At 43.3% G+C, this 13189-nt stretch overlaps 1 protein-coding gene across 1 annotated transcript in view; it reads left to right on the top strand.

Moving 5' to 3' along the window:
• The window catches only part of LOC147717834 (polypeptide N-acetylgalactosaminyltransferase 6-like), a 470804-nt gene that overhangs the window by 83923 nt on the left and 373692 nt on the right, over positions 1 to 13189 (top strand). The window contains exon 4 of the mRNA XM_086919886.1: positions 2400 to 2549. Within this exon, the coding sequence (XP_086776012.1) occupies positions 2400 to 2549 (150 nt within the window). The remainder of the gene's footprint in view (positions 1 to 2399; positions 2550 to 13189) is intronic.

Here is a 13189-nt window from a genome sequence, read left to right as displayed (position 1 = left end):
GTTCTGTGTTTGATTCATTCATTGAAATTCCTTCCAAAAATGTACCGATGATCCTGGGGTTTTTTCAATTACAGGTGCTCCATCTTCTGAGATGTCACTCTCACTGACAGCACTTTCAGCACCACCACTTGCTTGTGCCTGAACCAAGTTTTCAGAGGCTCCCTTGCGATTTGCATTGTCATATTTCCTACTAAAGGTAAATATTCTACCCGACTGGTAGTCTATTGTATCCCTTAGAAACTTTCTTTCCTTTTTGGTGATAATTTTTTCTTCGTGTTTGTCAATTCTTTTGCGGATTTCCTCCATTTTACTTGTAAAGGTTTCCGCCTTCTCCTCCTTCTGAATTTCATCCTTAAGTTCAGGAATTGCTTTCAACACAGAGGCCCATTGCTTCCGGGCATACTTAATGAGTATAGAAAGCATCCGGTTAGAACAGTCCAACAGATTATGTGCCCATTCATCTGCTAACTCCGGGTCTGGATCCTCATAAGAGGGGGCGATAAGGATTCTGAGCCCCCTTGAGACTCACTTCTCCTCTTGATATTTTTCCAAAGTAATCGCTTCCCACCATTTGGAAATTTCTTTTCTCATTATTTTCTCCAATGTAACATATTTTTGATGTAAGGAAGTGGGTGCCAACGCTCTCTCCCGAGCGTGTACTTGGTCTGCTGATTTGACAAACATAGTTGTGGCTCTCAGCCTCCTCCGTGCTTCCATATCGTCTTCCATACTTGGCTTGTTTAATTTTTATGCAAAATTGTCAAAAACAATGTATATTTTGCACTTTCAATTGCTTTCAGTGTGAAACCCACCTAGGAATCACACTTGTGTTCACGTTAGCCCATATAAACTTCAAACCTGTTGCGGTGAAGCCAAACTGGGAACGCAGCGAAATGGGAGGGTTCTCTTTAACATAAGTAAGACGGGTGCCCAACCAAACTGCCATCTTGTTACCAACTTTCAAAGCGATGCTCTCCCAAGTAAATTGTTCAGGGCAACCCGAGTCTCATTACCTCGTACGTCCAAGTTGCTGGATATATATATATATATATATATATATATATATATATATATATATATATATATATATATATATATATATATATATATATATATATATATATATGCAATTCAAAGTCCTGTTCCGCTGCCTCAAGTCAGGACAAAGATCCTATCCGCCACAACGGATGCAACAGGTACAAACCACTCCACAGCGCTAAGATGTAATTTTTCTCAAGTTTATTCACACGATTTCGCCAGCATGACGCGTTTCGGTCACTCCACGGTGACCTTGATCACATATATATATATATATATATATATATATATATAATGGCAGCCTATGGGGCTATTCTGTTCTGCTCCTTTCATCTCAATCATAAAAAAGGGTTTGTGAAGGATATTTATACTATTTGGCACTAAGTTTGGCACTAACATTATCTGGAAATTACTTTATTGTGGCCCCTTTTTTCCCTTCAAGATGAAGAATATGGCCAATGTTGCCATAATCAGTTTTTCTTTCTTAAGTGTCTTTGCAGGCCTTCCTGAAGAAAGGTGAAAATCTACACTTAAGAAGATATATATATATATATATATATATATATATATATATACATAACAACTGCTCCGGAGTCCCCGCACATGGGCAGGACTATTCAGCACTTATGACTATAAATGGAAATCCCCTGCGGGAGAAGCTCTCCACAACTGAGCATGACAGGAATTGCCTGCCCACCCTCTCCTGCCTCCCCTCCATTTTCTTCCCTCAGTATAGAGGGGCTTGCAGGGGTCTAAGATACAGAACATCCTAACCACAGACATCTACTTTCACTTACTGATACAAATCTTCACATTTGATTGCTGCTAATCCTAATTTGCAGCTACAACTCAGCTCCGAAAAAAAGCACAGGAGACCAATAAGATATTTGCAGAAAACAAAACAAGCCTCTCTAGGCATGCAGAGGGCTGACATGGTAAATGGTGTTAACCCAACGGTTGTTATTGTTCCTGGATATGTGAATCTAGTTTATTTTAATACACCGGGGTTTTATTTGAACAAGATGTGTATATGTTTAGAGTGCTACTGCTCGAATGTCTCAAGCAGCCGTGAGTGAACATACCTGGTTTTATCCTTTGAGTTGTCAAATAGTAGGGTACATCAGTGACTTTCCCTGCTTTCTGGCTTGGCTAGAGATGAAAATCTATTTAAACATGTTTTCAGACTGTTAAGTGGTATCAATTGTTTAGTGATTTCGTTGTTCTTACTGCAGCCTGATTTTCCCGATAGTATCAAGCCATGGGAGTAGTCCTAGCATAGGTCTAGGCTGGGGTAGCAGTCCTCGCCTTTTACCTGTGCCTGTGCTTGTTGTCAGCTGCTTCCCCATTGCTTCTCTTTGCAGATTCCCTGAAGGAGCCACTGGACACGTTTGTGAAGCAGCTTCAGATAGTTAAAGTCCTGCGGCAAGCAGAGAGGAAAGGGCTAGTGTCTGCTAGACTGCTAGGAGCCGCCTATGCCAAGGGGGAGGTGCTCACGTTCCTGGATGCTCACTGTAAGTAGAGGTGGAAGTCAATGAAAGCTGGAGAGGTAAGTGGGACACATCATGACAAAGCAGGGAGGAAAAGTAAAACAGAGTGAGCTGAGAGTGCAGCAGCAAAGAGCAAGACTAGGGGGCAGATTTACAAGCCCTTTGCGCCACTTTTGCGTCACTTTTCCCATGTTACAAATGACGCAAAAGTGGCGCAAGGGGATTGTAAATCTGCCCCTAGGAGTCTTGGGACAGACGTATGACTAGATCGAGGCTCTAAGAGTAATGCAAAGAGGTTTCATGATAAAGACAGCAGGGATATGGAGAGGGTACATGACATGGCCTGGGAGAAAAGTAGAAGGCCATGAATTAAGGAAAGTAAGAGGAATGATGATGTCGGAAAGCATGACATACCTATGAAAGGTTACTGTGAGGAAGACAGAAACCAGGAGTGTAACAGACCTGGTGACACTGTCCGAGAAAATAGACAGAGCCAGATAAAGGCTGGGATAAATGGGGCTTGGGAAACCATCAACCTGGGAAGATGATGACGAACATTAAAGATACTAAAATTATCAAAACTGAAAGAGTAACAGACCAAGACTTGCATACAGACTGTGGTCAACGGATTCGGAGAGTGTAAGACAGACATAACAGGGCTGAAGAGGGACACTGGAAGATCCAGACACAGGACGAGTTACAGAGGCTGCAGGCGAATGTAGCCTGTGGAGGTTAAGAATGAGCAAAGCCCAAAGCAGGTACTTCCTAGGGTTATTGAACATGATGGCTGAGGAGGGGGTGTAGGGGAGACTTCAGTGGAATATGTCGCAGGTGAATTAGTAGACTGAAAGGAAAGAGCTTGTAGGGCAGGAGATGAGGCCTAAACAGGTCAGGGCTGGCGACTATGGTACTGGGAAATCAGGAGTCCTGGGGTTGGATCAACATCCTGTGAATTCACTTTATCTTCCCATGCCTATATAAAGAAATTCTAACCTTGTGTAATGTAACCTGGTGCTGATGTAAAGCGCTCTGATGCCCTTAGGCCGAGTTCGCACTATAGAAAAAAAGCTAAAGAAAAGGACAGATCAGCTGGAGCATAAATAGAGGGAGAATGCAAAATGTAACTAGCAAATTTTCTCTGCACTTACGATGAGCAGTCTTAACTATAGACCTGGACAACATTTTTTGACTCTTGGCACATTTTAAGTTCCACTTCTTCCCTATTTTCTTTACCAGTTTTTGACCCTATCCAGGAACAAAATGTGTTTAAAAAGCTACAAGCCACATCATTACAAAGATGGCTACTGATAGCTAGGAAGCACACCAACATTTTGTCTACCAATAAGAAGATAGGTGTATACCTGTTGTAAACAACCTATAGTTCACTGGGACGATCCTGTCATGCTGTCATTGGTATTAACCAGCAGCCTGGCCAAATTGATGTCAGGGTGCCCCATGTCATCTCCACCTGACATCTGCTATTGTAGCTAGCACCATACACAATACCCGGGGGCTTATTTTGTAACATTTTCATGAGTTTGGATTATATACAAGTACAAAATAAGGCTAGTAGTATTTGCAGAATATGTTTACATAGCTTTGTAAGTGGAAAGAGCATTTTGTTGGTTATAGAGTGTTTTGGGGTATCTCTGTAAGAAAACAGGGTGTTTGTTATAGAGTGTTTTGGGGTATCTCTGTAAGAAAACAGGGTGTTTTGCCCCCAGTTGGACTAACAGATTCTGGTTTTCGACTGTGACAGAACACTGGAGCACTGGAGCCTGCTAACCAAACCACAGTGCCAATGATATTTTCCCAAAACTGTTATGTGTGAATTGGTAGCCTAAATTGGCAAGGACTTTACCCCTATAAGTCCCCAGTATACTGTACCAGTAGTACCAAGGGCATGAGTGGTAAAGGGGTCCCTGGGGCTTGCAGCACTGTTTGTACCACCCTGAGTATCCCTTGAAACTACTGACAGCAGGCCTGCCATTGCAGAATACAGGAGCAGTGCAAACTGCTCGAACTTGACGTTGCCCTCACCATGTGAAAGTCTATGCAGTATCTTTGATATATGCCAGTCACCCCTAAGGAAGACTTCCTAAAGTCCAGGAGGCCGGGTGCATTATATCAAGGGGTGGACATGTAAGTGCAAGCTTCCATGACCCTATTATGCCCTTTACCATTAAAGGAAACTATAAGTGATAGATAGCCTACAAGATAACATGTGATCATCAGTTAAATTCATATCTTCTTTGTATAAATTGGAAAAAAACATTGCAAACTCCTGCATTATTACGGAGTCGTCAAAACTTGATATCATTTGGTTGTTCTGAATACAAGATATTTTATTCCTTGTTTGGTCTGTTTTAGTTCTCCACGCCAGCATTTTTCCGCAGCCTTCCCCATATTCGTTATTTGACATTTTGCTTGCGTCCCATTTTTTTCTCACTATGTTCTCCAGGTAGTCGGTTAATTTCTCCTTAAGCTCTCTGTCCTTTTTTTCTAGTGTTTCTTTTGGCTCTGTGGGGCTTCCTGCCGCAATTTGCTCTTCCATTAGTTTAATGTCATTTTCCATAGTTCTGATTTCCTGTTTCTTGATTTTAGACTTGTAGGCTCCCAGATTTAGCAGTTTCCCCCTGATGACAGCCTTATAAGTGTCCCAGATAGTTTGTTTTGACGCACCGACTTGATTGTCCTCAAAGACGTTTTCAGAAGCCTTTATTAATTCATCAATACATTTCGAATCAGACAGTAAAGTCCGATCAACTGTCCACCTTGGTGGTGTATTGTTATTTGTAATATATAGGGATAATTGGGCTGCCGAGTGATCAGACAGGTGGGCTGGTATGTGCTCAATGCTTCTCACGCTACCTAATAGGCTCTTATTTAACAGAAAGAAATCAATTCTGGATCTATGACCCAATTTTTTGTTGTGGTATGTAAATGGCTGCCTGTTGTCTCCCTTTTGTTTCCACATGCCCATCAAATCTAAGTCTTTTTTATAGTTTCCTAGCCATTCCCTCATCTTAGGTAGGTTTATATGTTTACTAGGGGAAGATCTGTCCGTTTTGGGATCAAGTAAGATGTTATAGTCACCACCTAGTATTATGGGGGCAGAGGTGGATAAAAGCTCCGAGTATAGTTTTTGAAGAGGGATCGGATCGTCCAAGTTTGGGCCATAGTAACCAACTATAGAGAACATATTATTGTCTAATCTTACTCTGACAACAGCCCATCTTCCCTTGGTATCCACCGACTTATATTCGATCTTGGCTTTAAGTGATTTTTTAATGATGATTGCTACCCCTTTTATATTACAATCTTGTTCGGTACATACACATACATCCACTCAGTTTAATTTTTTTACTATTTGATCCCACTCCGTGCTTAATAGATGGGTCTCTTGCAGTATGATTATTTCACTGTCAGCTTCCTTCAAATATCCAAGAATTCTAATCCTTCTATTGATCGTTCTAAGGCTGTTGACATTCCACGAGAGAACATTGATTTTTTTCTGTTTTGTCGTAATTTGTTTGTGTATTCTAGGTTAGTTTGTGCTTTATGGGTTCCCGATAACTCCTTTATTTTAGTTGAAGAGGAAATTTTTTCTTTTTTTTTTCCCTATTTTGCTCCCCACCCGTGGTCTAGTTTTACTTTGTGGTAGTGATTTTTTGTGGTTTTTAATTTCTCCCACCCTGAGGAAGCCTCCCTTCTTCTTTCTGGGCGGTATCTTTGCCCATTTTTGAGCTCCTATTTCACCTAAGATTAAAAATATCACTTTCCATTTTTCTTTCCTCTTTTTTTTTTGTTTTTTATTTCTCCGTTCGTAATTGGTCCTTAATCTGTTCAATGAAGGTTTCTACCTCTTTGAGGTCCCTTATATTATGCATTTTGTTCCGCCACATAATCCGGAGGGCAGTGGGGAACTTCATTTCGTGGAGAAGTGTGGCTCACTGGTTAGAGCAGGCAGACCCTGAAGCAGAGGTCAGACCCGGGACCAGGGTTCAATTCCCTAAGCGGCAGGGTCTTGAGCACAAATGTCCATGGACTCGATAATTCTCGCTTCGGTGCCTGACCTAATCATGGGTTCACACTCTGCAACTCTGGGCATTAAGCTTGCTTAATCTCCACTACGGCCCCCCGCGGCGGGATGCCTGGCTTTCACCTTGGGGATGCCCTGTAGGGGCTAACTCACAGGGAAAAGCCAGGACGGGTTCCCAAGGCAAGCGCGGAGATACCCCATTCGGGGGTCGATTCTGGCGCTATATAAGAAACATAATAATAATAATAATAATATTTTGTACTGTGGCCCGAGGGATTTTAATTCCTGCATGAACTGCCCCAGTTCCTACTGTCTGTCCTGTGTGGCTTTGGACATGTCAGAGCGGATTCTAAAAGACCTATTATCTTTTTTCACTGTTCCATTTTTTAAGCCTTCACTTAAGATTTTTTCTTTTAGTGTATAAGTCTTAAAATTAATTAAGATTTTTCTTGGTGTCCTTCTTTCTTTGCTCTTTCCAAAGGGATCTCTGTGGACCCTTTGAATACCCTCCATCAGGTTGTTCTCTTTGGTCCAGGGGAAAAAATCTTCTAACAGGGAGATGATACATTTCTTAATGTCCGTCCCTTCCAGATTTTCTGGGACGCTTAGTATTCTTAAATTGTTTTTTCTGGCTTGGTTTTCTAGCGATTCTAGTTTTTCTTTGATAATTCTGTCGCTGTCTTTTAGCGAGCTTATATCTTTATGGTTTACGTCCACTTTTTTGCTGAGAGTCTCTACTGTGGATTCAACCGCGGTGACTCTTTCTCCAAGTTCGTTAAGGTTTTGGTCTAAATTTTCACACATTTCATGTATGTATTTTATTCTGGTTAGTTTCTGACACTGTAAATCTCTCCCTCATTTCACCCATTATTTTATCCATGAATTTTACCATGAGTTTTTCGGTCTGATTAACAATGAGGGAGTCATTCCTTGGTTTGATTACAGCCGCTTCAGGAGGTTCTGTTGTGTGAGGGGTGATAGGATTCGATACTGACTCCAATCGAGGAGCTTCGTGTGGATATTCCCCCTACTTATGGTTTTACTTATTGCCTGTACTTTATCATTTGAATTTGCCATTTCCACTCCCTCATTCATTACAGGAGTTAGTCTTACAGTTTTGCTCAGTAGAGGATTAGGAGGCTTGTTCTTATCTTGCTGGGCAGTGTAGCTGCCCCTGACTTGAACCAGCTGCTGAACTTTAAAAAAAGATCTTAAAGAGGGGGTTACTTTAACCTTCTGTTCTGATTGCGGTTTTCCTTGCTCTTTCGCCTTTGCTGCTCTGGTCTTTATACTTTGCGATAGGCTTTCGATGTTAGGAGACCCTCTCTGTTTGGTTTTTTTGCACCTAGGGGCCACGGTCTGTTTTATTGGCGGAAAGTTTTGTTTTGAAAATTGTCTATTTCTGAGGCAATAGGAAGATTTCACTTTACCGCCACTCTCACTGAGGGATTGCTTGTCTTTACCCCCCTCCGCTTTTCTATTTTCTGGTATATCTGAGGTATCTGCTCTGAATACTGTCTCTTTATTTGCCCTCTCACTTCCCCTCACCACCTCTCCACCGTCCTCTGCAAAGTTAAATTGTTTGCACCCAACGATCAAATCCGGAGCAACAGCCCTCTCACCTCCTTTTCCCCCCTGTACCTTAATCATGGACGAGTAGATTGTCCTCTTGATTTCCTGTTGGGGCTTAGGTTCTTGACAGCTCGATCCGGCTTTAGATGTCAGCAGGACCCCCCTTTCTGGTCGTATTTGGCAGTCAGTCTCCTCTAGGATAGTGAGTGATTTTTGGCGCCTCGCCGGATCTGGTTCCTTCGCTGATGTTGCCTTTTTCAAGCCTGGGTCTCTGTACTTCTTGCTATCAGTAGTGTTGGAGGAGTTCCCGTCAGCTCAGAAGCCTCTCCCCTTCACTACTTGAAAATACAGCGAGTTTGTTATTAAATCAGTTTCCACCGTCTCTATGGTGCCGCATCTGTTTCCAGGGCTGCTGCCACTGCCTAGATTCCCCCGGAACAAGAAGGGAATCCTCCCCAATGCCTTCCGATAGTTTCTGCTTGCATCCAGCGCCGCCGCCCAGGTCCCGGCGTACGGCGTCCCGGCGTGCGGCGTCATGCTTACTTCAGAGGTGCTCCAGCGAGGGCAAACTTGCATGCCGGATCCCTTGGAGTCACCAGCGAGCACCAGGGTACACCAGGGTACACCAGGTAAAATAGCTATTGTGTGATTGTCATTTTTTGAAAAGTAGATGAAAAAGTGTAGTTAGTTTTCAATTATGCATCGGTGAAGTCGGAGCTCCTGACCGAACGTCTTAGTCGGCCGCCATCTTCCTCCACAAGTCTACATCAGTGCATTTCGCACCCCATGTTGCTCCTACCATGCTGCCAATCCTGCATCACAACTACTAACCATGACACTTTTGCCGCTATCTGCCCGGGATCCCATCAGGCGGCCCCTCTGTTTTAGAACACCCCTTGCTCCTGCATGGCATGCTGTCCCACGCGCTGGGGGTACAAGTATGTAACTGTGCCACGGACCAGAAATCGCTTGGACAAATTTAGCACAGGTAGACTTGATGATGTTGGCCATTGCATCAATTAAAGGACAAAACATTTTGTATGAAAGGACACCCGAACATGCAAGCAGCAAGCCGCCATGTGGCTGCTTGATGCAGGATACACATTTCTTCTGGTGCACATGACCAGGAGCATGTCTCAGCCTGGAGGTTCATCAGCCAAAATTATTTCACAAGCACCTATCATGGTGATCGCCCCTTCTACCTGCAACAAGTACTTAATAAAAACAAGTGTGTTCATTTATTGGGCAGATCCTCCCCATTTGACAGGCCAAACGAAGCTGAAATATTTCTTCGCATAGTCCTGTGTCTTCGTTCATGCAACCAGGTATGTAATCTACCTGTAAAATTAAACCTACCACAAGCCAGGACTGTTGACTCTGCCCCTGGTCGCTAATGCATGTAAATGACTTCAGTGCTTAACTCTGGCTCATGGGCCAACCATGTGTCTCTGCAGGAGCTATGATGAGTCACTTACACTCCAGCATAGTCATTAACATACCCCACTAACCTCCTAGTACAGTGTTCCCTAAACTTTGCACATCTAAACTTGCACAGGATGGCAAATGCACTAACCAATGTACCTTATCCCCGCGGGTGGGGTTTGGATTGTTTTTAGTATGAGTTGCAGTGTACAACCTCATTGGCACCTTCCAAAATTCCAGTGAGTAGTGCGAAGGTAACCATGTGTTTGTGCTCACACTGCTCTCCTCACACTAGTGTGTAAGTTCAAGCCCGGTGAGCGTTGTTGGGGGCAGGGAAATCTCTAGTCATATTCCCGCTGGGCCTCCCTTCACTTTGCGAAACTCTGGAGCAGCAACACTGTCCTGGTGTCCAGGCCATTGTTGCTACTTATGTATCTTATGCAACTAGCAAACATTGACAAAGCCAACAATCGTGAGTTGTCGTAGGTATGCTATTAAGTGTGGTATCATGCAGCACCGTGCAATGACCAACTAAGTAAAAGCCACCCGGGCGGCGCACTGTGCTAAGCACCAATTTTTAGTGTGTGCTTTAGGCCACGCCCTTAATCGTATTGGCACAAACTCGCCCACGGGTATTGGGGCACATACATGAGCACTGTATTTACATCACACATTCTACTGGCATGGGGAGATTAAGCGAGTTGCCCTGAATTACAGGATGTGGACACGTTGTAGTGAATACATGAACACCGTATTACATTACCCATCCTTCTGGCACGGGGAGAATAGGTTATTCGCCCTGAGTAGCAGGATGTGGACACGATCCCGAGGCTCGAACAATGGTCTCCAGCCCCAAAGTCGGCAGTCCTCTCCCCTAAACTTGGTGCTCAATGTCGGCACACATTCCTTTTCTAATCATGTGCCAAATTATCATGTACACATGTGTGCAGGCAGTCACATTGTTGGTTTGAATTGACGCTTCACCAAGTTTAAAACCTCTCTTCCAGAAACCGTGACCATATTTCAAAGGGGAATACACTATGATAATAATTGATGTTACGAAGTGATAAGGCGCCTCCTATTCACTTCGCAGCATGGGGGCAGGGTGTCTAGAGGAATTTGCGCGCCTCTAGCGCTGCGAGGAGGAGGCCGTAACATTCTTCATAAGTGTCCTTTACAACATGAGATGCGATGCCCTTTGGCCCTCAAAGCACTACAAGCGCGGCCTAGCCCTCAGAGGGGGCTGCCATATAAGCGCCTGGAGTGTAGATACGGCCGTACTTGGGACATAAAGATTTAAAAGGCTAACCTTGCGGGCCTCCCAGCTTGGCAAAAGTGGGACACAGATCGAGACTATTGAGCTGTACCTTGACCGGATCCCAGGATAAAGCTACAGGTTGGGACCCTGGTAGTAAACACCATCCCGAGTCAACATTGATGGTACAGAGAAACACGCCACAGCGCCGTGGAAACTACCTCAGTGCCCGACCTTGTCAACATCATTAATCACCACCCTAGCGGGACCTCTTGATGGCTGGCTACAGGGGAGTGAGGACTGTCTCCCTCCCTACTGCTGCCGCTGTTTCGGGCCTGCAATATTTACAATGCAGGAAGCAGGGCTCAGGCATGAGTGTCCTCCCGCACTTGCATCTTAAACATGTCACGGTCGTTAGCAGTAACTGCGGGGGCAAGTAGGTCTCAACACAGGCACAGGTGACACAACGTTTGTTGGTACAGTTGACGGCGCCAAGCTGGGCTTCCAGCTCCTCCAAAATTAAAGGGCCATAAAGTCCCGTGGGCGCTGAGCCATGGCAGTACTTTGTATGAGAGGCCTAGTCCCCCAAAAGACGCCAAGGACATATGGGTGCTGGTCAAGACGGGCTAGAAATCACTTGCTGCAACATACTTCCTTACATTGAAAACTTGGCACAAACTCCCCCAAAGATCTCAGAGTGCTTTCCAATCGCATTTCAGAGGCACACGTTCAATGTATTGATTTGATGTGACTCGCACGATGTTTGCGCCTCACACCGGACTCGCACCTGGGATCCCGGCTTCAGGCCCGGAATACAGCGCATGAAATCCTCCATGCTAAGCGTACTATACTGTAACAGGGTGATTTGAGTGTTCTTTAGAACACCTATGACTCTCTGGCTGTTGTTTTTAACATGGACAATTATTTGGTCTCTCAACATTTCATCGCATATACTACCAAAATTACAATGTATAGACAATGACCTTAACGCAGTCATAAACTCATCAAAAGATTCTGTATCTTGTTGTGCACGTGTATAAAATGTATACCTATTTAACGCAATATTTGACACAGGTTTGAATCTTTTCTCGATGCGAATAAGTGCTTCTTTATAAACATTAGTACCTTCACCTTCACCATCCACAGGGGAAATAGGAGGTAAAGCTCTAAAGATCATCTGTCCTTCAGAACCCAAACAGTGTAAGAGAATGCTTTTTTTTCTCTCAGAACCCATACGTTCACCATCAATAGCCTTCATGTAATTGAAAAACTCTTCTTTCCAACGTGTCCAAGGAATAGGAGGATCGCCCTTGTTCTGAAGAAACTTTTCTGGTGGCACAAATTGCATTTTGTAATATGTTGAGAAAACTACAATGAAAATGGTATCATAAAATTATGTTTAAAATGTAATGAGTAAAATAAAAAATAAAATAATTGCAATTCTTCTTAGAATGCCAGTTCTAGTTACTAAATATTAATTTCTGATGTAAGTTTTCTTGTATGCCAGTTCCAGTTCCAATTTTTTTTAGATTCGTGAAAATTGAAATAAAGCTAAATCCATTTAAAATATAGTCAAATCCACTTACATGTATTCCCAGACGTTTAAAATAAAGATGAAAATAGGAATAAAATGCGTTTCCTTGTAAAACCTTAGCTCGTCAGACTAATTCACGAAGCTCGTCAGACTCTGTAATTTGTTGCCATAGAAACGAAACAACATCCAAAATGGCCGCCACGTAGCGGAATGACGTAATTGCGCTCGTAGCGTGATCTGAAGACAACGCGCTAGCTCAGCCTTGCAGTGACGCTTCGTTGGAATGAACACACCTGGTTCTTTTCTTCTTTGGATGACACTTCCCAGTGACGCTCCGTTGGAATGAACACAGCTGGTTCTTTTCTTCTTCGGATGACGTGTAAGAAATAACAAAGTAGTCTGACGTGTCGTCCGTGAAAGTCACGTTCTTTACCGGATAAATTCAAAGGTAAACAAAGTTAAAAACAGTCCAAAATGTTGAAATTGTGCAAATCAGTGTTGGTAGGAGCACTGAAAACGCCGATTTCATAAAAAATAAAGGCAAACTTCAATTATTTAACGAATAGTGGTCACCTTAAGGTAAAATCGGCCGGACTTCCAGAGTAGAAATTTCCACCAAAAATTTGCTCCACACCTGTGCTGCTGAATGTAGAAAAGCAAGTAGTTTTCCCTCGTCGCCAAATTTTGTTACATATCCACAGGAAACAGATGAACCTTTAAGTTAGGTTTTAATAACAGCAGCACAGCAACAGAGATATGCAGCTCCTTGGCCTTCAGGAACAGAAATAACTGCTCTGAAGCCAGAGAGTCATAGGTGTTCTAAAGAACACTCAAAGGAA

Source organism: Lissotriton vulgaris, chromosome 5 (assembly GCF_964263255.1).
Source record: "Lissotriton vulgaris chromosome 5, aLisVul1.2, whole genome shotgun sequence".
In the NCBI taxonomy this organism is placed as follows: domain Eukaryota; kingdom Metazoa; phylum Chordata; class Amphibia; order Caudata; family Salamandridae; genus Lissotriton; species Lissotriton vulgaris.
The sequence above is the reverse complement of the archived record's forward strand: the minus strand, read 5'-3'. Positions and strand labels throughout refer to the sequence as shown.